The following is a 25,649-nucleotide window of genomic DNA, read 5'->3' on the forward strand; positions in this document are numbered from 1 at the left end:
GCATTGGAAATCCAGTCTGCCTGGTCCTAAAGCTGAGAACGGCCTCAGTGGCTCTCTTCGGAGTCTTAGGGATGCTTGGTTTGACATTGGTCCCAGGCAAAAGCATTCACCTCCAAGGGGGGCGGAGCTATATAGCCGAGGAGGAGGAGTCAGATAAGTAAAAGGGTGGAGCTAGAGCCTGGGGGCGGGGCGACAGCTGCCGGCATCTAGGTAACCGGCGCCTGCGCAGAGGCCCCGGAGCGGCGCCTCGGGCTGGGACTCTGCCTTGCGCGCTCTGTCCCTGTGGCTTTGCTCGGATCCGACGGCCGGTTCCACCATGAACCGGTGCGCCGAGGCGGCAGCAGTGGCGGCCACCGTGCCGGGCGCCGGGGAGGCGGGGCTGCGGCCACCCATGGTGCCCCGCCAGGCGTCCTTCTTCCCGCCGCCAGTGCCCAACCCCTTCGTGCAGCAAACGCGGATCGGCGCGGCGAGGCGGATCCAGGTGAGGGGCGTGCGTCTGAGGGGGGCGGGAGTCGGAGGCAGGAGCTGTGGATCTGGGAGCTGCGGGCATCGCAGGGGCTGGGAGTCTGACGCCGGCGGAGATACCTGGAGGATGCGGGGCAGGCCACCTGCGAGCAGGATCCCAAACACGAGGGGCGGAGCCAGGGCGGTGGCCGAGACGTCCAGTGCCCGGGAAGGGGCGATGAACCTGCCGGAAACTTGAACTTGAGCTCTTGCGCTCGTGCGCGCGTGTAGTGGGTTGCAGATGCAGACCTAGCCCAGTAGGGTGGGGTTCGAGAAGTCTTATTTATTTATTTATTTTTGGTTCAGGGAAGGAGAGGAGTCAGCTTGGGAGGGGTGGAGTGAAGACGGCAGAGAGCCCAGGTCTGGAAATAGAACAGGTAAAGCTGGAATGATCTTCTGAGCACAGGCATTGAGGCTAGAGAATCCGAAGCCCAGGAATGGGCTGTGAGCCGGAAGGTGTTCAGCGGCCTTTGGTCCTGTGCCGGTCTGCACCTGTGGGGATTCAAGGCTGAGAAGTAGCCCCGAGTGGTGGCTACCACTGGTGAAGACGGCCCCGGACGCAAAGCAAGTTCCTTTTCCTTCAGCGAGCAGTCGCAGGCTCTCTGCCAACTTCCTCCTCAGTGGAGTTGGTGCTGGGGGTGGGGGACCGCATCTGTCCTGTGCAGCCTGCAAGAGGAAGAGTGGTTTTGATGTTTCTGGTCTGCGTCGCACACTGCTTTACTTTGGATTTGATAGAGTAGAACTTGGGCACGGCCTCTGCCTGCAGAGCTAAGACCAGTGGGGGCTAGAGGAAGGGGTCGGGGGGGTGTCTGAAGAAGGATGTGAGAGCAAGAAGATGTGGAATATGGCAACCAGAGCCTCTTGCGGGGCCTGGAGCCTTTTTTCTAAGGAGGGCCATAAAAATGAACAACTTAAAAGTGATGGGGGCTGGCACCATGGCTCACTTGGTTAATCCTCCGCCTTGTGGTGCCAGCACCCCATATGGGCACCGGGTTCTAGTCCCGATTGGTCCTCTTCCATTCCAGCTCTCTGCTGTGGTTCGGGAAGGCAGTGGAGGATGGCCCAAGTGCCTGGGCACCTGCACCCACATGGGAGACCAGGAAAAAGCACCTGGCTCCTGGCTTCAGGTCGGCGCAGCGCCAGCCATAGCGGCCATTTGGGGGGTGAACCAACGGAAGGAAGACCTTTCTCTCTGTCTCTCCCTCTTACTGTCTATAACTCTACCTGTCAAAAAAAATTAAAAAAAAAAAAAAGTGAACCTGCTGCGGATGCATTGAATTTTGTGTCCCTCCTGCACTGTCTTGGCGAGGCCAGCCCAAATGCTTTTGCTGGCCTTCTGTGACCCACGGGCTGGTAAGAAACCGAAAGCTTAAACAATTTGACCTTCATGTCTGTAAATAGATAGATGTTCCCGTTGAGTCTGGGAACTTCCGAAACACTTCTAACTTGGACATTGACCATCGTCCAAGAGTAAATTTAGCCTGATCTGGTCAGATCACTCACTCTTAAAAGTATGGCCATCTATTTGGCTTCATATTTGGGAGGGAGGACTAGAGTGGCATGTGTATACGTGTTTGGGTAACACCTACGGTAAACTGTTTTTTCCACCTGGCCTGGGACTGTTTGGAGAGCTCATTCCCATAACTCATGAGAGCTATGGGATTATGGAAAACTCAGGACTCCTACACAAAACACCTGGTCATTATTAATTGTGTGACTTTGACCCAAGTCACTTAACCTCTCTGAACTACAGAGAGGTTATTGTTATGTAAATTGTAATATAATACCTCAAAGGAGGCTTACAATTGAGCTAATGTGTGAAAAACCTGGTATCGTTTGCTGATCTTAATACAGATCATCTTTTTGTGCTACTTGTTACCTACAAGTTGTATACTGTATTTAAAATTTTCTACTTGGATTGAATGTAATTGAACATTCTGGGTGTTAAATTAAAAACAATCCAAATAGACCTGATAAACCAAAGAGATGTCAATGGTTTGAATGGTCTGTGTATTTCAAAAAAGGTATTTAGAAACCAAGAAGGTTCCTATAGCTTGAATGGAGTGGGTCAGAGGCACATTTGAATCAGCCTGGTTGCAAAGCAATGATGCCTGCATTCTCCACTTTAAAAGATGGGCACACTTTCCCCTGAGTGTGACTTGCAATGATTAATTCAGAATACATTTATTTTAAGATTTTATTTATTTGAGAGACAGACACAAAAAGAAAGAGCTCCTTTACTCTCAGTGCCTGCCTCAGCCGGAACTGGGCTGGCTCAGGCCACAGCTGGGAGCTGGGAAATAAATCCGGCTCTCCCCTGGGGGTGGGTGGCAGGAGCTCAGAGACTTAGGCCATCACCGCGCCCTTCCAAGGCCTGCATTGGCAGGGAGCTGCACTACACCCAGGCATTCTGATGTGGGATGCAGGTGTCTTAACAGCTGGGCTAACCACCCGCCCATTCCAACCCGCTCCGTTCAGTCTTAAATGGTGGCCCATATCTGGCATCTGGCTTAAGCACTGTTGTCAGTTTTTGCATCTCCTACTTTGTGTCCCTTTTCTTTGGATTTTTTTTTTTTTTTTTTTTTACAATTTAAGGATCTGTTACCTTGGGGTGTGGGAAAAAAGAAGTAGCCTGTAGCCTGGCTTTCAGGTCCTTGATAGAATATAGAGTTGAAATGGGTGTTTGCTTGTAATTGTGGCATTATTTAAGTTGAATGTCATATTTGTTGAAAGCCTGCAATATAGTTCACAAGTGCTAATCTCTAGGAATATAGCAGTGAACAAGAGAACTAGGACCCTACCCATCTAAAGCTTACATTCCATTGAGAAGGTTAAAAAAACAGGATATCTAATTCCATGTTCAGTAAGTGCTATGAAGGAAAACCTAGGCATAACCCCAAGGGAATGCTTCCCTACAGAGATGGCATAGAACCAAAAGGAAACATGATGCAGAGTCCTCATAGATTGTCAGTCTCCTTGGAATTACTGATAAGTACTGTTACTTGTAGCAAGCCTTAAAGATGTCACAGAAAATAAGTTGCCCAACATCTGACAACTTGTTCGGCTAGCATCCATACTGGTTGTTCACAGTGAATATAAATATACCTTACTTTATTATTATTTTTTAATATACCTTACTTTAATCTCACTCCAACTCTTTCTTCAGGATCTATGCTATGGTTCTTGCTTATTGTCAATACTATTTCTTGGTCTTCTAGCTGTAAGACTTTTCAGAAAACTTGGGCAATGGTCTGCCAGAGTGAATGGGGAACTTTCGTCATCTGATCTCCCTGATACGGTTCCCCAAGTCTCCGTCACACCACCCACTCCAAATAAACATACATTCATTTAAAGCGGTGTGCTTACCATGTACACAGAGCTTCCATTTCCTAGATCCCAAATCCCTTCTATATAATAGTTCTGGAGCTCCTGTTTGTCTTACTTTATACCTTTTTTTTTTTTTTTTTTTTGGACAGGCAGAGTTAGACAGTCAGAGAGAGAGAGACAGAGAGAAAGGTCTTCCTTCTGTTGGTTCACCCCTCAAATGGTTATACAGCTTGCACGCTGCTCCAATCTGAAGCCAGGAGCCAGGTGTTTCCCCCTGGTCTCCCATGCGGGTGCAGGGCCCAAGGACCTGGGCCATCCTCCACTGCACTCCCGGGCCACAGCAGAGAGCTGGACTGCAAGAGGAGCAACCGGTACAGAATCTGGCGCCCCAACCAGGACTAGAACCTGGGGTGCCAGCGCCGCAGGCGGAGGATTAGCCTAGTGAGCCGCGGCGCCGGCCCTACCTATTTGTTTTGTAGGAGATAGAGTGATAGCAAAATTTTATGATATTTATGAGTCAGAATCATTTAACTGGGCCAGCTTTGTTCCCTGGAATGGTGAGTAGCTGAAATCAGGTAAACCTTTCCACAGTCAACAATTATAAATCCTGGTCAGTATGCACAGTCTCTCTGTCTCTCACACACACCTCTCTCTCTCACACACACACACACACACACACACCTCTCTCTGTCTCTCTCACACACACACACCTCTCTCGGTCTCTCTCACATACACACCTCTCTCTCTCACACACACACACCTCTCTCTCTCACACACACACACCTCTCTCTCACACACACACACACACACCTCTCTCTCTCACACACACACACCTCTCTCTCTCACACACACACACCTCTCTCTCACAACACACCTCTCTCTCACAACACACCTCTCTCTCTCTCTCTCTCACACACACACACCTTTCTCACACACACACACCTCTCCCTCTCTCTCTCTCTCTCACACACACACACACACACACACACACTATGTGAAGGCACTAGACACAACAGAACAAGACAGTGCAGGAGGCTTTCTCTTCCTTGAGAGACTAGTCCTGCCTATTCCCGCTGAGGGTTCTTACTTCACATCCTGGGAGGGGATGACGGGAAAGCCTCGGTCTCACTGGCCTGAGATAGCAGAGGAGAAGTAAGGGCAGTAAGAGTGACTGGAAATTGAAGGAGGAAATCCCAGCATGGGAGAGACTGCACCTGACACACAGCGCCTCTCTAATCCGTGGCTGATGCCTGAACTCTGTATCGGCAAAGGAACCTTGGAGAACCCAGGAAGAAAGCCACCGCTAGGACAAAGCCGGGGAACGGACCTTTCAACTGGCGACTGCCCCAGGGGAGGCACAGTTAGAATAAGACCGAGTCAGAGGCCCGAGTAGACACTGCAGGCTTTTTCTTGGACCCTCGCACAGGTGATGTCCAGATGAAAAGCTCTGTCAGGACTAAGGCTTCGGTCTGAGACTAAGGGCAAACATCAACCAGATTTTCCCTCACAAGTCACAAGGTGGAGGTAATGAGTCAATGTTTTACCTACCTGCTAGGGAAGGCGACACTCTTTCAGAGGCAGATGGCAGAACCTGGAGTACCATGCAAAATGGCCCACATAAAACCATACTAGAAATTCACAGAAATACAAATAATAAAAATAGAACCTAAAATGCCACCCTGTTGTAGGGATTTGCAGGTGACACTTAGAGCATCTGTTATAAACGTGTTCAGGGTCATAAAGGAAAAGAGTGTCCCAGTAAGAACACAGCTGGAAGGGCCTTAGCTGAGAAATAGAAAATGTAAAAGAGAACCAAGTGGACGTCCTGACACTGAAAGGAATTATGCCGGGAATAAAACATTCCCTGGATGGGCTTAACAGCACATTGGCAGTGGTGGAAGTGAACCTGAAAAGGTCATCAGAATCATTCAGACTGAAAAGCAGCGTGAAAAAAAATAGAGATGATCAGACCTCAGCAAAGACACCTGTGGGCAACGATTCCCCAGCTGGGCTTGTTCTGGGCGCTTGTCCCCACACGTGGAAGAATTCAGGGAGGAGACGGGAAAGTGAACAAGAAAGCAGCATTTATTTAGAGGGATAGTACACACTCAAACGTGAGTGCAGGCAGCCTCTCTTTATGAGGAGGGAAGAGCTGCTGCCCCCACCAAAGCTGGGGTCGTGCCTTTGCAGGACTGGGGTGATGCCATAGTTGGTTATCCAAAGGGGGTGGACTCTGGGTGGTGCTTGAGTGTCACTCACTTCCTTATCCCTTTGTTGGGTGGGAGGGCGACTCCTGGAGGTGTCATGGGGCTGCAGCATACACACGATCATCATGGCGTCTCATGGCATGATGGGAAATGAGGCCCAGGTGCATGATGGGGAGTAAGTGTGCTGAGTCTACAGCCATGTTGGATCGGTCTGGAAGAGGTGGGGTGTGTGCATTGTGGGGCTTGGCAGCTTGCTGCTGTCAGTCTTTCAGCTCCTCTCTGCTCACACGCTCCCTTCCTGTCCACATCAAGATAAGAGCCTTAGAAATTATTTTTTGGGCCTGCATGTGGTGTACTTGGTTGCAATGCTGCTGACATCCCATATGAACAGCAGTTTGAGTTCCTGATGCTCCACTTCTGATCCAGCTCCCTGCGAGTATACCCGGAAAAGCTGTGGAAGATGGCCCAAATACTTGGGCCCCCTCCACCAATGTGGGAGACTCACATGGAGTTCCTGGCTTCAGCTTGGCCTAGCCACAGCTGTTGTGGCCATCTGGGGAGAGAGCCAGCAGATGGAAGATATCTTTCTGTCTCTCTCTTTCTTTCCCTTTCTTTCACTCTGCCTTCCAAATAAATAATTTAAAAAAAAATTTAAAGATAAAAATCATTTTCTGGATAAAAGCGGTGAGAACTCTGGCAAGAATTTTTAAAAATTTAAATATAACTAAATTTTCAGAATCAATTTTGCACAGCTCTGAAAATTAACCATAAGTTTTCAGCAACCTAAATAGCATTTATTCAAGAAAAAGTGCTGACTTCCGGTGGGAACAGTAAGCGTCGTGAAAGGTTACTTCCCCTGCTCCCATTCTCTCTCCGCAGCTCATTCGTATCCTTGAAAACCAGGGTCCCTTGGTTATAGCAGAAACCAGCACCTGGCATCCAGTAAAGGGGGAAGTCTAGCAGTGGGCTCCTTCAAAGCGCCATCCCCAAGAATTGTCCATTATTGGATCTTCTGGTGGCTGCTTGGAATACCACATTTTCTTTTTTTTTTTTAATTATTTGTTTATTTATTTGAAAGTCAGAGTTAAACAGAGAGAGGCAGAGAGAAAGGTCTTCCTTCCATTGGTTCACCCCCCTAAATGGCTGCTACGGCTGGCGTGCTGCACCGATACGAAGCCAGGAGCCAGGTGCTTCCTCCTGGTCTCCCATGCAGGTGCAGGGCCCAAGGACTTGGGCCATCCTCCACTGCCTTCCCAGGCCACAGCAGAGAGCTGGACTAGAAGAGGAGCAACCAGGACAGAATCTGGCGCCCCGACCGGGACTAGAACCTGGTGTGCCGGTGCCGCAGGTGGAGGATTAGCCAAGTGAGCCGCGGTGCCGGCCGAAATACCACATTTTCAAGGCTCTCTTTACTTAGCCTGCCTTGGGAGCTTACCCAATGCAAATAGCCTTTTTCAGATTGTTTTTGAAAACAATCAGAAGCAATTTCTTTACATCACAGCTGCCTGAGGCAATGAGTAACAGCTAGAGCAAAGAACAGCCTAACCAGGAAACTTGAGTGGAAACAGGCAGGAGATGAAATGTCCATGGAGGGCTTTGAGAAGCGCTGGCATAACTGACATATCACCGGGGGTCTAGAATATCACTCAGTCACCTAGAACTCTGCATGCCAGAGGCTGTACACATGCTCTGAAAATGCTTGTGTTGCCCCAAGCCCCGCCTCTCATTAACCTCTAGGTTCTGCACATGCAGGAACTGGAGGCTAAGGCACAGGCTGAGTTGAAGAAGAGCCCACATGCACACAGAGACCCTTTGCAAACACCAGGAAACTAATTGGCTCCAGTCTCTTAAGGGGATCCCTATCTGATCATTAGCTGAATACTAAGCTAACTGTTTAGAAAATTCAGTAATTACACATGACAAAGAATAAAAACTTCACAGAATTTGTTCATAAAAGGCACTAAATAAATAAAAACAGAAACCATAGCAAACCCTGGTAGGCCAAAGGGTATTACATTTCAGAGTTGCTATGTTATAGTGTTTAAAAAGTTCAGTTGCTCCTCTTCCAGTCCAGCTCTCTGCTGTGGCCCAGGAAGGCAGTGGAGGATGGCCCAAGTGCTTGGGCCCTGCACCCGCATGGGAGACCAGGAGGAAGCACCTGGCTCCTGGCTTCGGATTGGCGCAGCACGCGGGCTCTAGCAGCCATTTGGGGGATGAACCAACGGAAGGAAGACCTTTCTCTCTGTCTCTCTCTCACTGTCTAACTCTTCCTGTCCAAAAAAAAAAAAAAAAAAAAAAAAAAAAAAGTTCAGTCTTGGGGCCAACACTGTGGCATAGCTGGTAAAGCCACCGCCTGCAGTGCTGGCATCCCATATGGGTGCCGGTTCGAGACCCGGCTGCTGCACTTCTGCTCTCTGCTATGGCCTGGGAAGTCCTTGGGCCCCTGCCCTCATCGGGGAGACCCGGAAGAAGTTCCTGGCTCCTGGCTTCGGATGGGCTCAGCTCCGGCCATTGCGGCCATTTGAGCAGTGAACCAGTGCATGGAAGACCTCTCCCTTTCTGCCTCTGCTTTTGCCTCTGTGTAACTCTGCCTTTCAAATAAACAAATAAATCTTTAAAAATCAAAAAGTTCAGTGTCATTATAAGAGAATCGCAAGTTATGTAGAGAATAAAGTAAGGCCCATAAATATAAAGCAAGCAATTGATACAAATTTTCCCTGATGAAGCCCTAATTTTGAAAGTACTCTATAAAGGCTGTATAAATCATATATTTTAAATATGTTCACAGAACTAAAGGAACTCATATGGAAAGTACGAAAGGAAAGCATGAGATGATGTCTTAGCAGAGAGAATACGAATAAAAAATTTTTTTCTTAAAAAAGAAACAACTTGAGGGCTGGCATTGTGGTACAAGTTAAGTCACCACTGGTGACACTGACACCAATGTTGTATTGCCGGTTTGATGCCTGGCTGTGCTGCTTCAGATTAGCTTCCTGCTAATGCAACTGGGAAAGCAGAGGGTGATGGCCCAAGTGCTTGGGCCCCTGCCATTTCTATGGGAGAAGGATGGAGTTCCTGACTCCTGGCTTCAGCCTGTCCCAGCCCTGGCTGTTGTGGCCATTTTGGGAATGAACTAGTACATGACAGATTTCTCTCTCCCTCCCTCCCTCTCTTTCTTTCTCTTTTCCCTCTCTCAATAAATGAATGAATCTTTAAAAACATTTAAAAGGAGGCCATCATTGTGGCATAGTAGGTAAAGGCACTGCTTACGATGCCGGCATCCCATATGGGCACCAGTTCATGTCCCGGCTGCTCCACTTCCAATGCAGCTCCTTGCTAATGGCCTTAGGAAAGCAGCAGAAGAGGGCCCAAGTGCTTGGGCCCCTGCTACACACATAGTAGACCTGGAAGAAGCTCTTGGCTCCTGGCTTTGGCCTGGCCAAGCCCTGGCCATTGTGGCCATCTGGGGAGTGAGTCAACAGATGGATGATTCTCTCTCTCTCTCTCTCTCTTTCTCTCCCTCTTTCTCTATAACTCTTTCAAATAAATCTTTAAAAAGAAGCAACTTAAAATTCTGGAGTTGAGGCCGGTGCCACAGCTCACTAGGCTAATCCCCTCCACCTGCAGTGCCGGCACCCCGGATTCTGTCCCGGTTGCCCCTCTTCCAGTCCAGCTCTCTGCTGTGGCCAGGGAGTGCAGTGGAGGATGGCCCAGGTCCTTGGGCCCTGCACCCCATGGGAGACCAGGAGGAAGCACTTGGTTCCTGGCTTCAGATAGGCGCAGCACAGTCCCGTAGCTGCCATTGGAGGGTGAACCAACAGAAGGAAGACCTTTCTCTCTCTCTTTCTCTCTCACTGTCTAACTCCACCTGCAAAAAAAAAAAAAAAAAAAAAAAAAATCTGGAGTTGAAAAGTATCGTAGCTGAAATGAAAAACTCACTGGAGAGGCCCAGTAGCAGACTAGATCAAGCAGAAAAAGAATCCGCAAACTTCAGTAGAGGCCAAGTGAGATTATCCAGCTTGAGGAATAGGAAGAAGATGAAAATGAGCAGTCTCAGAGAGTGTGGATGCTGTTGTGTGCACCAAAATATTCCTAATGGAAGCCCCACAAGAAAGGGGAAGGGCATTTTTTTTTAAGAAATATCAGAAAACCTGCTGAATTTGGTGAACAGCATTAATCTGCATGCCAAAAAGCTCAAGAAATTCCACATGGAATGAATTTAAAGACACCTGCATCTGGAGATAGCTGAATCAAAGTTTGGAAGCCAAAGAGAAGGAGAAAATCAGGAAAACAGAAGCAACTCCATGTACCAGTGATCCTCAGTAAGATTAAAGGATGACTGCTCAGTTTGAACAGTGGAAGCCAAAAGGCATTGGGTGGCATCTTCAAAGTGCTGAAAGCATAAACAGTGAGAACAAAGAGTTGTATAGTTGGAAAACTGTCCTGAGGAAAGGAAGCAGAGATGAACAAAATCTGTATTTGTCAGGAACACATGTGACCTAGAAGAAATACTAACAGGAGTCCAGGCTGAATGAAACGATGCTAGACACTGATTAGGTCTGTATAAACAAAGAGCACTGGTACAGGGGATTACATTGGTAGGTACAGAAGACAGAGTAGCGGCTGGTGCTTGGGTCCCTGCACCTGCGTGGGAAGAAGCTCCTGGCTCCTGGTGTCAGATCAGCCCAGTTCTGGCCATTGTGGCCATTTGGGGAGTGAACCAGCAGGTGGAAGACCTCTCTCTGTCTGCCTCTGCCTCTCTGTAACTCTGCCTTTCAAATAAATAAATCAATCTTAAAAAGAAAAAGAAGATAGTGTAAAATTCGTTTGTTGTTTGTAAATATTTTTTCTTCTATTTGATTTCAAAAACAACAACATAATGCAATGAATATAAATCTATGTTGGTAGACATGCAATGTATAAAGATGTAATTTTTATGATAATAATAGCAAATACTTGTAGAGGGGGAAGGGAGTTGTTAAGAGGCCAGTTTTGTCCACTATTGACGTTAATTTGATATTATGCAAGCTAAATTAGTGTAAGTTAAGAAGGCAATATGTAGGGAACCTCCAAGAAAAACTAAATCACAGTAAGAAAAAAGAATATGTAATTATTATTGCCTCTAGCAAAGGTAATTAGGCTACAGAAATAACTGTATTTCTTTGCAGAAGCAACAGGCTGAAAATGAAATGGAAGAAACAGTTCAGTTTACCCTAGCATCAAAAATAATACATTTTAACAAAAGAGTTACAAGACTTGTACACTTAGAACAAAAGAAGTCATTAAAAGAAATTAGAAAAGAACTAAATAACTGGAAAGACAGCCCACATTGGTGGACTGAAAGACTTAACTAATATTCCCCAGCTTGATCACCAAATGCGATAGAATACCTATCAAAATATCAGCTGATGTTTTTTGCACAAAGGGACAAGTTGATTCTAAAATTTATATGAAGTGTAAGTGGCTTCAAATACCAAAGAGTCTTGAAAAAGAACAAAATTGGAGGATTCAAACTTACCAGTTTCAAAACTTCCTACAAAGCAGCTGTGATTGGCTGTGTTACACTGGTACAAGGATTTACACAGAGATCAGTGGAACAGAGCAAAGATTCCAGAAGCAAACCCTATGTCTATGGCCACTGATTTTCCACAAGGAAGCCGAGATAGTTCAGTGAGGAAAGAACAACCTTTTCAGCAAATAGTCTGGGACAACTGGATTGACATGTGCAAGAGAATGAGTGACTCCTCCCTTCACACAAATTAACCCCACATGGATCAAAATCCTAAATGTAAGAGCTGAAACTAAAAATATATATATAAAAAAGGTGTAAATCGTCATGACCTTGAATTAGACAGTGGTTTCCTAGGTAGACAGCAAAGGCACAAGCAACCAAAGAAAGAATTAATTGAACATCATCATAATTAAAAACTTTATGCTTCAAAGTATACTACCAAGAAGTTGAAAAGACAACCTATAGAATGGGATAAAATAATTATAAATTATAAATGTAATAAATAAATTCAAATAAATTATATATTATAAATATAATTATAAATTATGCATCTGATAAGGGTATAGTGTTGAAAATATATGAAGGAGCTATTCAGCAATCAAAAAGACAACCCAGTTCAGCTGTCAACCCAGAATTCTATGTCCAGGGAAAATATACTTCACGAATTAAGGGCCAATGAAAGTATTTTCAGGTAAGTAAAAAATGGAGGGAATCTATTGTCAGACTTGCATGTGAGAAATAGTATAGGAAATTTTTCAGGTTGTAAGAAAATGACACCAGATTAAGAACTGGATATACAAGAAAGAATGAAGAACACTGGAATTATTAAATATGGAAAGAGAAAGTAATGTCCCTTTTCCTATCATCTTAATTTAGTCAAATAACTAGAAAATGTCATCATTTCATACAAAAATTATAATATCATAATTTTTAGCTTACATGTATGCAATGTAGTTATAAAACCAAATGATACTGGAGATGGGAGGTGGAGTTTACTGCTTTTCTTTATGCTGTGTGATGTGACGTAGTATTAGTTTGGAGTCGGTTGTTGTATGTCAAGGACACACGTTATAATCCTCACAGCAACTGCTGACCGAAATTACAAAAAGTGTGGATGTGTGTGGGGAGCTGCTTAAGGCCCAGCATTTGGCACAGTGCTGAGGACACTGTGGGCAGCAGCCACCTCCCATGTCAGAGTGCCGGTGTCAGCTACTGGCTGTGCTCTTGACTCCAGCTTCCTGCTAACGCGCACCCTGGGAGGCAGTGTGTGCTTACTCAAGTAGTTGGATCCCTGCAACTGACATGGGAGACCTGGACTGGACTCCTGGCTCCTGGCTTTGGCCTTACCTACTTCTTGCTTATTGGGGGCATTTAGGATGTGAACCAGCAGCTAAGAGATTGCTGTCTGTCTGTCTCTCTGCTTATCAAATAAAAATTAATACATGAATAATTTATAAATTTATAAAAAGGTATGGCTAAGGAGGCATTATAGGAATTTAAATGGAAAAGAAATAGCAAAACAACAGGCCTGTACCCAAATGCATCCAGGATTACATTAAAGGTGACATTTATAAAAGACTACCAATACCAGTTGTTGGCAAGATCGACAGCAACTCAATTTCTCATACATTGCCAATGATACTTGAAAGTGATGCAATATGGGCAGGCATTTAGCTTAGCAGTTAAGACACTCTCATCATGCACTGGAGTACCTGGGTCAGTACCTGGCTTTGAGTCCTGATTTTGGCTTCCTGCTAACTCAGAACCTAGGTGACAGTAATTGACTCTCTGCCACCAACATGGGAGACCTGGGTTGAGTTCTTAGTTCCTGCCCTGGCCCAACCTGAGTCTCTGTGGGAGTTTAGGGAGTCAACCAGAGGATGGGAGCCCTTTCTCTCCCTTTTTCTGCTTCTCTATCTCTTCTTCTTTCTCTGCTTCTCAAATAAGTAAGTAAAAAACCAAACACAATAAAATACAATGATAACAGCCACTTTGGAAAACTGTATGGAAGTTTCTTGTAAAATAACATCTGTGATCCAGCAATTGCATTCCTAGGTATCTGGCTAAGAGAAATTACAACATATATCCAGAGAGAGGCTTATGGAAGAATGTTTATAGAGACTTTATTCTTATTAGCCCACAACTGAAAACAACGAAAATGTTCATCAACAGGAGAATCAATAAGCAAATTCTTATGTGGTGAAACAGTGGGCTGATACTCATTTGTATGGCTTTCACATTTTTTGCAACAAAATAAACTTTTAATTGCATTCTTCATGAACTGTTTTAAAGAATCCTCTTACTGCGCCATCAAGGAGAATGAATTGCTGACATATGTGACAACATGATTGGATTTTAAAAATTATGTGACATGGAAGGAGCTGGATGCACAAGAATGCATAATGTTTGATTCTGTTTATGAGGCATTCTTGAACAGATAAAGCCAGGCTGTGGTGCTGGAAGTCCAGCACTGGTCGCCTAGGAGCATAGGTATTGCCGGGAAGAGACACAAAGTGGCTTTCTAGAGTGACGCACGTATTCTGTATCTTGATTGGGGTGGTTGTTACATTCTTTACATTTCTCAAAGCTGAATAAATTGTACTCTCAAAATTTGTATACTTTTTTGTATGTAATTTTTATCTCAAACACAAGTGTGTACAAGTAATTTAACAGATTTCAGACAACTGGAATACGAGGGTGCCTCAAAAAATTCACGGAGAATGTGTTTTATGAAAAAGCTATGTGGATTAAAAAATTATTTCACCAAAATAAATTTTTCTTTTAATTCTATTTTCCATGAACTTGTTGAAATGTCATTGTGTTTTTGCCTTTTTTTTTTTTTTTTTTTTGATAAATTATCTGCATGGGCCAGTATAGGCAGCAGGGGGTGGCACTGTTCAAACAGTGTTAGTTGGATTCCAAAATAGGACAACATGTTATGTGGAAGGAGAATTTCCTTCACCTAAAAGGCAGTGTGGTACAAGGATTAGGAGCCAAGTCTTTCTTTTTTCTTTTCTTTTTTTTTTATTTTTTGACAGGCAGAGTGGACAGTGAGAGAGAGAGACAGAGAGAAAGGTCTTCCTTTGCCATTGATTCACCCCCCAGTGGCTGCTGCGGCTGGTGCACTGCGCTGATCCGATGGCAGGAGCCAGGTACTTATCCTGGTCTCCCATGGGGTGCAGGGCCCAAGCACTTGGGCCATCCTCCACTGCACTGTCTGGCCACAGCAGAGAGCTGGCCTGGAAGAGGGGCAACCGGGACAGAATCCGGCGCCCCGACCCGGACTAAAACCCCGTGTGCCGGTGCCGCAATGCGGAGGATTAGCCTAGTGAGTCGTGGCACCGGCCAAGGAGCCAAGTCTTTATAACCAAGCTGGGTTCAAATCCTGGCTCTTCCACTAACTTATAGTATGATTTAAGCAGTTTAGTTTATGTCCTGTGCCCCTCATTTCTTCTGGGTAAAACAATGTAGGTTTGTTAGAAGTAAATAAGTTACTACATGTTAAGTGCTTTGAGTGGCTGGTACATAGTAAGCATTGCTATTCTTGTTTATGTACTTTTCATTCTTTTTTTATTTGACATATAGAGTTAGCAAGATAGAGAAAGATCTTCCTCCCCTTGGTTCACCCCCAAAATGGCCGATACGGCCGGAACTACACCAATCCGAAGCCAGGAGCCAGGTGCTTCCTCCTGGTCTCCCATGGGGTGCAGGGCCCAAGCACTTGGGCCATCCTCCACTGCACTCCCGGGCCACAGCAGAGAGCTGGCCTGGAAGAGAAGCAACTGGGACTAGAACCTGGCGCCCATATGGGATGCCGGTGCCACAGGCGGAGGATTAGCCCAGTGAGCCACGGCGCCGGCCCTATGTACTTTCATTCTTACTGATTTCACTGTTACTCTCTTCTCTTCCCTCTCCTTACTGCTGTGATCGGAAAGGGCTGGCTGCTACATAAAGCAGTGCGTTAGCCTCTTCACATTCTAATGCCTCTTACTTCTGCTGCTAGCTCTCTAAAAGGAGTTTCCCCTCTCACCTTGCCAGCACCTGCTCACCCTGCGGGACTGCTCAGGCTGCAGCTCTCCCAGGAAGCTGTCCTGGTTGTGGAGTCGGGCACAGTTTCCCCAGCATCCTTGGTTCACTCTCAGTGTCACAGTGATCAAGGTGGCATGTGATTTTCTTCACTGCTCCTTATGCACATAGTATGCTGTGTAAGGTCAGGTATAATGTCTTATTTTTCTTTGTGCTTAAATCTTTGTCTGGTACAGGAGTGTTCAGTCCATCCTTGAGTAAATGCATGAATAGTATAGAAACCTTCCGATGGTGACATATTGAAAGTGTCCATTCATCTGCTTTTACTTTCAGATTTGCATTCTTGGAATTATCCTACTTCCACTTCGTGTCTTACTAGTGGGGATAATTCTGTTGCTGGCCTGGCCATTTGCTGCGATTGCAACAGTGTGCTGTCCTGAGAAGCTGACCCACCCAATGACTGGTTGGAGGAGGTAAGAAAGTTATATCCAGATATTAGGTAAATCAAAAGTTATGTTCAAGTATTAGGCAAATCGAGATTACAAAAAGGATTCGGCATAGTTTAGCCAGTGACCAGTAGTTTTATCTAATTGTTAACCACTCAGTTGTAATCATTTACTTTGATTCTTGGATGAAACTGGTGTTAATTTAGCCTATGTAGAAACTACCACCAAAGCACATTGTGATAACCTTGTGAGTTGTCATTTCCTAATGATAAAATGTTTCTTCTGCTGTGCCCCGGAAGTAATACATCTCTGGTTCTTGAACATAACCCGGGTAACATCCTGGAAACCATTGCAACTGTCAGGTCCTTTGCTTTCTTTTGCTCTCCCAGTTTTCACATTTGCTCTTGTCCCTCTGCAGTAAGAACATGCTTTCTGCACTGGTGTCACTAGCTGGGTCGACTCCGTTATCCTTTATTAATTAATGATTATTAGAACTTACGATATAATTATTCAAATAACCTAGCTTTTCAAAAACCATTAGCTTTGAGTCAGAATGGAATTACTTCTCAAGCATCATGTGATAAGGATGGTATTAGAGAAGAAACTGTGCATTAATGCAGCTCCCCGTAAAAGTTCACTTCTGTTGGACAGAACCAAATGATTGCCATCTGTGTGTTCTGAAAGTGGGGCCTGTTAATGCAGACCTCCTGGGTCCCAGATCCACAGATGGATTTCAGGGCACTGTTGAACTCTCTGAAAATTGTCTGCGATGTTTTTTTCATACGTGAGGGTGTGTTCCTTTCATCCAAATCTCAAATGTGGAGACGTCCTCTGAAATTTCTGAGAAACACTGTTCCAGAGACTCTTTAGGAGAGATTTAGATTGCTGTTCGGTTCAAGTTCTAATGAACAAATATCAATATCAAACACAGGGCTAGTTTGAAGTGGAAATGAATCCAGTGGTGGAAATGCCCCAGAGAAGCCTCCACCCTTGCCCATTGCACTTCTTTGTTTTATAACTCAAGGTTGCGTTGCATAAAACAACACTTCAAGAGATGTTTTTCACAACCCACAAATTCCTTTTAAATTACCTCTTTGGTTTGCGTTGTTAGTGGCTTGTGAAAACCTAGGGTAATGGAAGGAATAGTCTAATCATCTATAAAATAGATTTAATAAATGCTAGAAAGGGAAGGTTTGCTTTTGTCAATTCAATTGGTATCTTTATCTCCTCTCAGACAGCTCGTGTTGAAGTTATTATGTGGCACCAGGCTTTGAGTGGCTCTGAAGATGGGCTATTTTGAAACATAGTTGTCAGAAGTTACATCACGCTAGATGAAAACCGAGAGGTGTGTGACTTCCGTGCAGGGGCGCCCTCCCTGTCCTTCTGTGAATTGAGACTGCATCTCTAAGTTTAAGGGAAAGTCGGGGAATACAATTCTCTGTGCCCTCTGGAAAAGCACTCTGTTTTTCTGTGTCCCACTTCTCCTTGCTGTGAAATAGAAGTCACAGAAATGCCCTCTTCCTAACAGCTCCTCACTCTGTGACTGCGGGAACGTTGAGAGAATTAGGCAGGAAGGTCGTTTTTTAAAGCTCTCCTTAGATACCTCATGAGTGGTCAACACATCTTTGGTTTTTCGAGAAGAGCTGCGTGCTGGTTCATGGGCTGAGCTAGCCATCCTGCGCTTGCCCTTGTGGGAAATGTGTTGTTGTTTCTCTGCGCAGCTGAGCTGTTCAGGGTCAAGGTCTGGATCTTGTCTTGCGTGTCCCCTCCAGTTCCTGGCACAGTTAGATGAATTAAGTAATCCTTAATGACAGACTCTTTTTAAAGAGTTTCTGTACTTAGGTTAATTACTATTGCAAGCAACTGAGCCGATACATTGCCTTCTTAAGATTCTGAATGATGGCTAATTGCCGTGTGAGGGTTCTGAAAGAATTTGGAGACACTGGCCTTGTTATTTATTACCCCAGTGTAGATTCCCGAGATGACCACTTTGTTTTTTTTTTTATTTTTATTTATTTTATTTTTTTTTGACAGGCAGAGTGGACAGTGAGAGAGAGAGACAGAGAGAAAGGTCTTCCTTTGCCGTTGGTTCACCCTCCAATGGCCGCCGCGGCCGGCGTGCTGCGGCCAGCGCACCGCGCTGATCCGATGGCAGGAGCCAGGAGCCAGGTGCTTTTCCTGGTCTCCCATGGGGTGCAGGGCCCAAGCACCTGGGCCATCCTCCACTGCACTCCCTGGCCACAGCAGAGGGCTGGCCTGGAAGAGGGGCAACCGGGACAGAATCCGGCGCCCCAACCGGGACTAGAACCCGGTGTGCCGGCGCCGCTAGGCGGAGGATTAGCCTAGTGAGCCGCGGCGCCGGCCCCGAGATGACCACTTTGAAGGCCAGTACTGAGTGGGCTGTCTCAGTGGGGGAGTATGTGTGGACGATTCTTTTCTCAATCCCTTTACAGTCACAAAATAACGGAGCTGCTCTTTAGCCACACATCCCTGGGCAAATCATTTTACTTCTCCATGTTTCAGTTTCTTCATCTGTAAAATGGAACTAAGAAGAAGTCATACCTAGCTCATCAGATTAGGCTGGAGATTAAAGAGATAAACACGTGGAAAGCATCTAGAATAGTGCTGGCACCTGGTAGAAAACGCTTCCTGAAAGTGTCAGCTACTCTTCTTTTTTTTATTTTTATTTTATTTTGACAGGCAGAGTGGACAGTGAGAGAGAGAGACAGAGAGAAAGGTCTTCCTTTTCCATTGGTTCACCCCCCAGTGGCTGCTGTGGCTGGCGCACCACGCTGATCCGAAGCCAGGAGCCAGGTGCTTCTGGTCTCCCATGGGGTGCAGGGCCCAAGCACTTGGCCATCCTCCACTGCACTCCCGGGCCACAGCAGAGAGCTGTACTGGAAGAGGAGCGACTGGGACAGAATCCAGTGCCCCGACCGGGACTAGAATCCCGTGTGCCAGAGCCGCAGGTGGAGGATTAGCCTGTTGGGCCATGGCGCCGGCCATGCTACTCTTCTGAGCTCGTATTTTACAATGAGATGCTCTGGCATGTGTTGGTCTTACTGTATTTTAGACTCAAGTTCTGCTGCTGGCTTCAATGAGCACAGCTAATTATGTCTTTTTAATATTTATTTTCAAGGAAAATTGCTCAGCGAGCTTTGAAGTTTCTGGGTCATGCCATGTTCTTCTCGATGGGATTTGTAGTTTCTGTGAAAGGAAGGATTGCGAGTCCTTTGGAAGCGCCCATTTTTGTCGTGGCCCCTCATTCAACATTCTTCGACGGCATCGCTTGTGTTGTAGCTGGGTTACCGTCTTTGGTGTCTCGAAATGAGAATGCACAGACCCCTCTGGTTGGCAGTAAGTACTTGCAACATTGGCAACACATTTTCATGCACGTGCTTTAAGTGAAAACAATCATAAATCATTTCACTTGTATTTCCTTATTTTAATGAGGTACTATTGATCTTGAAAGAATGAACTGATGAGCAAGACTAGAGACTTGCCCACCTGTAGCTTCATAACTCCTTTAAAAACTCGTCTTTATCACCATCCCCCATCTTGTCTTTCTGTTCTCGTATATTTCCAGAAAGGTTGGCTTTCAAAAACTAAACACGCTTGATTTTTGAGAGAGAGAGAGAGAGACAGAGAGTGAGAGAGCTTAACCAAGGGATCTGTGGCAACACAGGTTGCATGCTGTTTCATGCATTTTTCTGTAGGGTATTAGGTGATAAATATATCAAGTCTTTTCTCTTCACTCTGCTTCCTTCATTACTATCCCCCCACCCCCACCATGTCCGTAAGGGACCTGCGTGTACATACAGTAAGTGCTTCCTGCCATAAAAAGTAAGGAAGCAAGCGACGTGTTTTTCCCACCAGATGCTGATTCCTCACCCTGAGGAATCCGTCTCCGAGTAACTGGTCCCAGTCGTCCGAGGGTACTGCAGGCACCGAGTGACGAGAGCGTGGCTGTGGGGGTTGCGTGTTGCTGCCTTGCTGCCTTGGAGAAGTGACAGTAGTTCGTGTGCCTCTGTCATGCAGCTAAGCACTGCACCTTTTCTTAATGGTTACCTTTATTTTTATGTAGTTGAAATGTAGAGAGAGAATTCTTCCATCCACTGGCTCACTCCCCGTATGCCCACAGCAGCCAGGATTGGGCCAGGCTGAAGCCAGGAGCCTGGAACTCTATTGGGTCTCCCACATGGGTGGCAGGGGCCCAAGCACGTGAGCCATCATCTGCTGCCTCCCAGGACGCATGCACAGGGAGCTGCATGGGAACCAGGAGCAGCTCGTCCTCACACCAGCACTCTGACATGGCATGTGGGTGTCCCCAGCGGAGGCTTAACCTGCCTGACCACAGCGTCCACCCCAAGGCGCTGAATTTTTGTTTGTTTTTTGATGAAGCTGGCATGCTTTGTATTGCAACAGATTTTTGCTACATTGAGGTTTCTTTTGCATGTGCTAGGAAGCTATCCTCTTAGAAGACTGATGTGTTGAAAATTTTAATGAAATGAGCAAGAACTTCCCTCTACTCATGTTTACAGTGAAGTTGGGTAATCTGTTTCTGTGGTATTTCTATAATAAAACAAGGTGATCTTGCAGTGTGGCACAGAGGTGTAATGTTGAGGGAGGAGCTTGCGTTTGCTTCTCTTCTATTCTTGCTGCTTTCTTCTATTAAATCAATGAAATATTTTAAGCATAAATATCCACCTCTTCTCCCAAAATTAGAAGCTAAGTTCTTGTAAACTTGTTTAAAATTTTTATTTATTTATTTATTTAAATATTAAACTATTTATTTATTTAAATAAAATTTGATTTTATTTAAAATGTTTTCCTTTGATTTGCTGTCACTATAATTTCCCATAAAATTTGTTTTATGATTTATCCAGTGTTATTGCTGTGGTGGTGTTAGCTGAAAAGACTTGGTTGTGACTTTATGTTTGTTTTAAAGGACTGTTACGGGCTGTGCAGCCAGTGTTGGTATCTCGTGTGGATCCGGATTCCAGAAAAAACACAATCAACGAAATAAGAAAACGAGCAACATCAGAAGGGCAGTGGCCCCAGGTAATGGGGCAGGAGACGGCCTTTTAAATAGATTGAGGGTTTACTGTACATCTCTAGACCCACTCATTTGGATCGCCCTATCCTAGGTAGTTTTAGTGTGACAGATGTAACCATCATAAATGGAGCAGTGAGTATTATGTAGTCCTCTTTCTTGTGAGATACTCTGTGGACTTGAGTGTATCGTTCTTTTTTATTCTCTGACCTCTTTAAATGATTTCTTTACCTTGTGTCATAAAATATGATCCTCTGCCTGTGACTTTAATTACCATTAAATTATGAATAATCATATAATTTAGTGCATGAGATACTAAAGCTCAATTATACTCAACAATATAGTTGGCCGGCGCCATGGCTCACTAGGCTAATCCTCCGCCTGCGGCCCCGGCACACCGGGTTCTAGTCCCGGTCGGGGCGCCAGATTCTGTCCTGGTTGCCCCTCTTCCAGGCCAGCTCTCTGCTGTGGCCAGGGAGTGCAGTGGAGGATGGCCAAGTGCTTGGGCCCTGCACCCTCATGGGAGACCAGGAGAAGCACCTGGCTCCTGGCTTTGGATCAACGCAATGCGCCAGCTGCAGCACGCCAGCTGCGGCGGCCTCCAATTGGAGGGTGAACCAATGGCAAAAGGAAGACCTTTCTCTCTGTCTCTCTCTCTCTCACTCCACTCTGCCTGTAAAAAAAAAAAAAAAACAAAAAAACAAAAAAAAAACCAATATAGTAGACCTACTGCCTACTGAAAAAGTGAGCAATAACTTTAATCTTGCCTGAAGTACTCAGGTATGTAGGTAGTGCTTTCTTGGTCAGTGGGCGTTTCAGAATCCCCTGTAGAGCCCCTGCAGACTTGACTGCCTCGCTGTTCCCTTCCGGGAATACATCTGAGGGTGAGCGAGAGGCGATACTTCCTGCATAGTCAGCCTGGGGTGATCCTGGTCAGTATTCCTCCATCTTGACCCAGTTGAAAACAAGTGATCCCTCACAGCCTCGCCGTCTGGTAGGGAGCTTCTGCCTCAGGTGCCATGTAGATATGAAGTACCAGGGAGAGTATGAGAACCAGGAAAAACGATTGGGAAGAGCCAGCATTTACAGTGAGGATTTGCTTTCTCTCTTTGGATCCGAGGAATACATCTAGGATTGGTACGCAGGATGTACAGGGAAAGACTTTAGCTCATTTCGCTCATGTCGAAGAAGAACTTCTGTGTGTGGAGATAGAATGGTCTGATTTAGAATCCTTTTCTAGAATGTTTAGGTATTGGCTGAGCAACCACTTGGGGGGGATATTGTAGAAAGAATTCAAGCACTGGAGAATGTTCCGGGACTCTTAATGCCTCTCCCAGCCCTGAGAATTTATGATTCTCTGTATTCATTTGTTGTTAGAAGCGTAGCTGTAGAATTTCCACAGAAAATTATTATAAAACATGTGTCACTAACTGCTCTGAGTACAGGGATTTTCTTTTTTATTTTATATACTTAGCAGTTGGCTCATGGCTGATTTAAAGGTTTCAGAAAATCAAGCTGTTATTTATTTAATGGAGAAACTATCTGTACTGTATATCTTTTACACGGAAGATGTAAAGACGTCTATTAAGAGCTAAAAACATTTCCTCAAAAAAAAAAAAAAAAAGACATTAAGTTGTATTCCATATGTCAGCTAATTCCAAGGAGCATTAAGCACATTGTGTTTCTGTCTTTGTCCTCAAGGCATCCCTGAACTGTATGTTATGGGAGTGAGAATCATTTAATAGGAAAGTGGGAGTGAAGAAGTGGGACAGGATCTGGTTCAGGATGTGTGGCAGCAGCATTCGGCAGAGCCTGATGTAACCTTGACCATGACTTTTGGTTATTCAGATTGTTTGTCTCATCACTAAGTATATTCTTTATTCAAAGTGAAGTCCATTTCTCTGATTATCTTATTGGTAGTCAGACCATGCTTCTTTTTAGGGAAAGATAGAATAATCTGTTTATAGTTTGTGTGAGACTCAAGTGTTAGCCTTGTATTTCATTTCTGCTTTTTAAGTGTTCACAGCTGCTTATGAAATTGTAAGAAAGCAAGTAAAGAGATAATCTATTAACTAGCCTGAAATATTAAATCTATTTCTTTTCTCTCAAGATACTAGTTTTCCCAGAAGGCACTTGTACTAATCGTTCCTGTTTGATTACTTTTAAACCAGGTGAGATAAATTAAATTACGTATTGTAACAAAGTAGTGTGGAAGATTTCTCAAACCTTGGATAGTAGTAGAAACAGCAACTCTTTATTTTGCTCTGAGAATTTCTTCTTTTTGTATAAAAAGTGTTTAATCCACAAAACAATTTTGCTTTCTCTTTGCGTATCATTACCCTTTCTTCCTGGTAGAGTCCCCTGCACCTTGTGTGTGTGTGTGCGTGCGCGTGTGTGTGTGCACGCATGCATGTGTGTGCACGCGCATGTGTGTGTACCTGTGTGTGTTGCACTGAAACATGACATTTTAATTTTCCTCCAAAGAACTCTCCCAGACACCTGGAATCCAGTGTCACTAAATAGGATACCGTATTTTATTGTCATTATAATATCTTCAAAGGTTCACTTCTGTTTATGGTTAAGAACTCAGTCCTGAGTGCCGCTTGGGCTGTAACTCGTAACACTGGAACATGTTTTTGTGTCAGCTGCTGGAATGCTCAGCTCAGGGGCAGTTCTTCTTGCTTCATGCATTTGATCTCATGTAGATATTCTTATATCCTCTTGATTTTTGTCATAGATTTTGTTTATCCTGTTGAATAATAGGTATTTTAGAAATGAAAACATATGGAGGAATATGAAGGTACTTCAGAAAGTTTGTGGAAAAACAGAATTAAAAGATAAAGTTTATTTTGGTGCAAAAAATTTAAAATCCATGCATAGTACTTTCATAATAGCCATTTCCATGGTCTGTCGAAGACGCTTTGTTAATAAAGATGTAAATATTTTAAGTGAATTAGGCGCAGCATTTAACATTTTGCTTAACTATTTCTTAATGTTAAAATTGCTCATTTTGGCAAATACTAAAAATTTACTCAAGTTTAGCAAATAATTTCTGTTATGTATACTCAAACTGTGTTTATTATGAATTTTTTCTTTATTGTAACACTTTTCTTCACACGAAAGCCGCATCATAAGCTTTCCATGTGGTTCTAGGAGCCTTCATCCCTGGGGTTCCAGTGCAGCCAGTCCTCCTGAGGTACCCAAACAAGCTGGTAAGGAGAATATTTTACTGCGGGAAGAACTGCTCACATTCCACACAGTGCCGGGCCTCCAGGCCCCTCTTGATAGTTGCAGATACATGGCAGAAGCAGACTCATTGCGCTCACTATGTCTAGTTTTTAAACATTTGCAAGATAAGCACCCATTTGTGCACAGGTGTTGAACATTGTTGTGCTATTACTAAGCCGTAGGAAGACGTTCCTTAGTCTCTGTCGTCACTGGGGTGGGGTCAGTAAGTCTCAGGTGTAGGACCTCAGTTAGGCTGGAGTGGAGAAATTTAGGATTCTCACTAAGCCTCGCCGGAGACTTTGCCGTCAGAGGTGATGCCTGGTGGTGGGGTGGAAGCAGGAGGAGACATCTGGGAGCTGCTCAGTCCTTCTCTGCTGTGTGGCCCTTGGCAAGGAGCCTAGAACATACCAGAATATACCAGAAAAGCACTTGGCACCCTACAAAAAGTCCACAGTTGGTTCAGGAAAGTGGTCTCTGCTTCAGCCAGGTACATTGTCATCTCTGAATATTGATTTTTTTTAACTTTTATTTAATGAATATAAATTTCCAAAGTACAGCTTATGGATTACAATGGCTCCCCGCCCATAACTTCCCTCCCACCTGCAACCTTCCCCTTTCCCGCTCCCTCTCCCCTTCCATTCACATCAAGATTCATTTTCAATGATCTTTATATACATAAGATCAATTTAGCATATATTAAGTAAAGCGTTCAACAGTTTGCACCCACATAGAAACACAAAGTGAAAAATACTGTTTGAGTACTAGTTATAGCATTAAATCACAATGTACAGCACATTAAGGACAGAGATCCTACATGAGGCGCAAGTGCACAGTGACTCCTGTTGTTGACTTAACAAATTGACACTCTTGTTTATGGTGTCAATAATCTCCCTAGGCTCTTGTCATGAGTTGCCAAGGCTATGGAAGCCTTTTGAGTTCGCCGACTCTGATCATATTTAGACAAGGTTATAGTCAAAGTGGAAGTTCTCTCCTCCCTTCAGAGAAAGGTACCTCCTTCTTTGATGACCTGTTCTTTCCACTGGGATCTCACTTGCAGAGATCTTTCATTTAGGTCATTTCTTTTCTTTTTTTTTTTTTTGCCACAGTATCTTGGCTTTCCATGCCTCAAATACTCTCATGGGCTTTTCAGCCGGATTCTGGATATTGATTTTACAACCCTTTTCCTAAACAAAGACTTTTGGTTCTTAGAGGAACATTCTTTATGAGGAATTTATATGCTACCTAATTTATTAGCTATCTGTGATATTTAAGAACTCTTGATCAATTCAACTTTCTATTTAGTGGCTGGTTTTCTTTCTTTCTTTCTTTCTTTCTTTCTTTCTTTC

The 25,649-nt window shown here is 44.7% G+C and overlaps 1 protein-coding gene across 5 annotated transcripts in view; it reads left to right on the plus strand.

Moving 5' to 3' along the window:
* The window catches only part of LPCAT2 (lysophosphatidylcholine acyltransferase 2), a 79,093-nt gene continuing 53,444 nt past the window's right edge, over positions 1-25,649 (plus strand). Inside the window, exons 1-6 of one of the 5 annotated variants that reach the window (XM_002711523.6) lie at positions 1-481; positions 15,910-16,049; positions 19,162-19,379; positions 20,971-21,083; positions 23,186-23,246; positions 24,229-24,287. In XM_002711523.6, the coding sequence (XP_002711569.1) occupies positions 317-481; positions 15,910-16,049; positions 19,162-19,379; positions 20,971-21,083; positions 23,186-23,246; positions 24,229-24,287 (756 nt within the window). In that variant the 5' untranslated portion in view covers positions 1-316. Of the gene's footprint in view, positions 482-15,630; positions 15,761-15,909; positions 16,050-19,161; positions 19,380-20,970; positions 21,084-23,185; positions 23,247-24,228; positions 24,288-25,649 lie in introns of those variants that run through there. The other 4 variants (XM_089319737.1, XM_089319735.1, XM_070061931.2 and 1 more) reach the window with 4 other exon arrangements.

The sequence above is a fragment of the Oryctolagus cuniculus genome, chromosome 18 (assembly GCF_051225735.1).
Source record: "Oryctolagus cuniculus isolate XC-2025 breed Fujian yellow rabbit chromosome 18, ASM5122573v1, whole genome shotgun sequence".
In the NCBI taxonomy this organism is placed as follows: Eukaryota; Metazoa; Chordata; class Mammalia; order Lagomorpha; family Leporidae; genus Oryctolagus; species Oryctolagus cuniculus.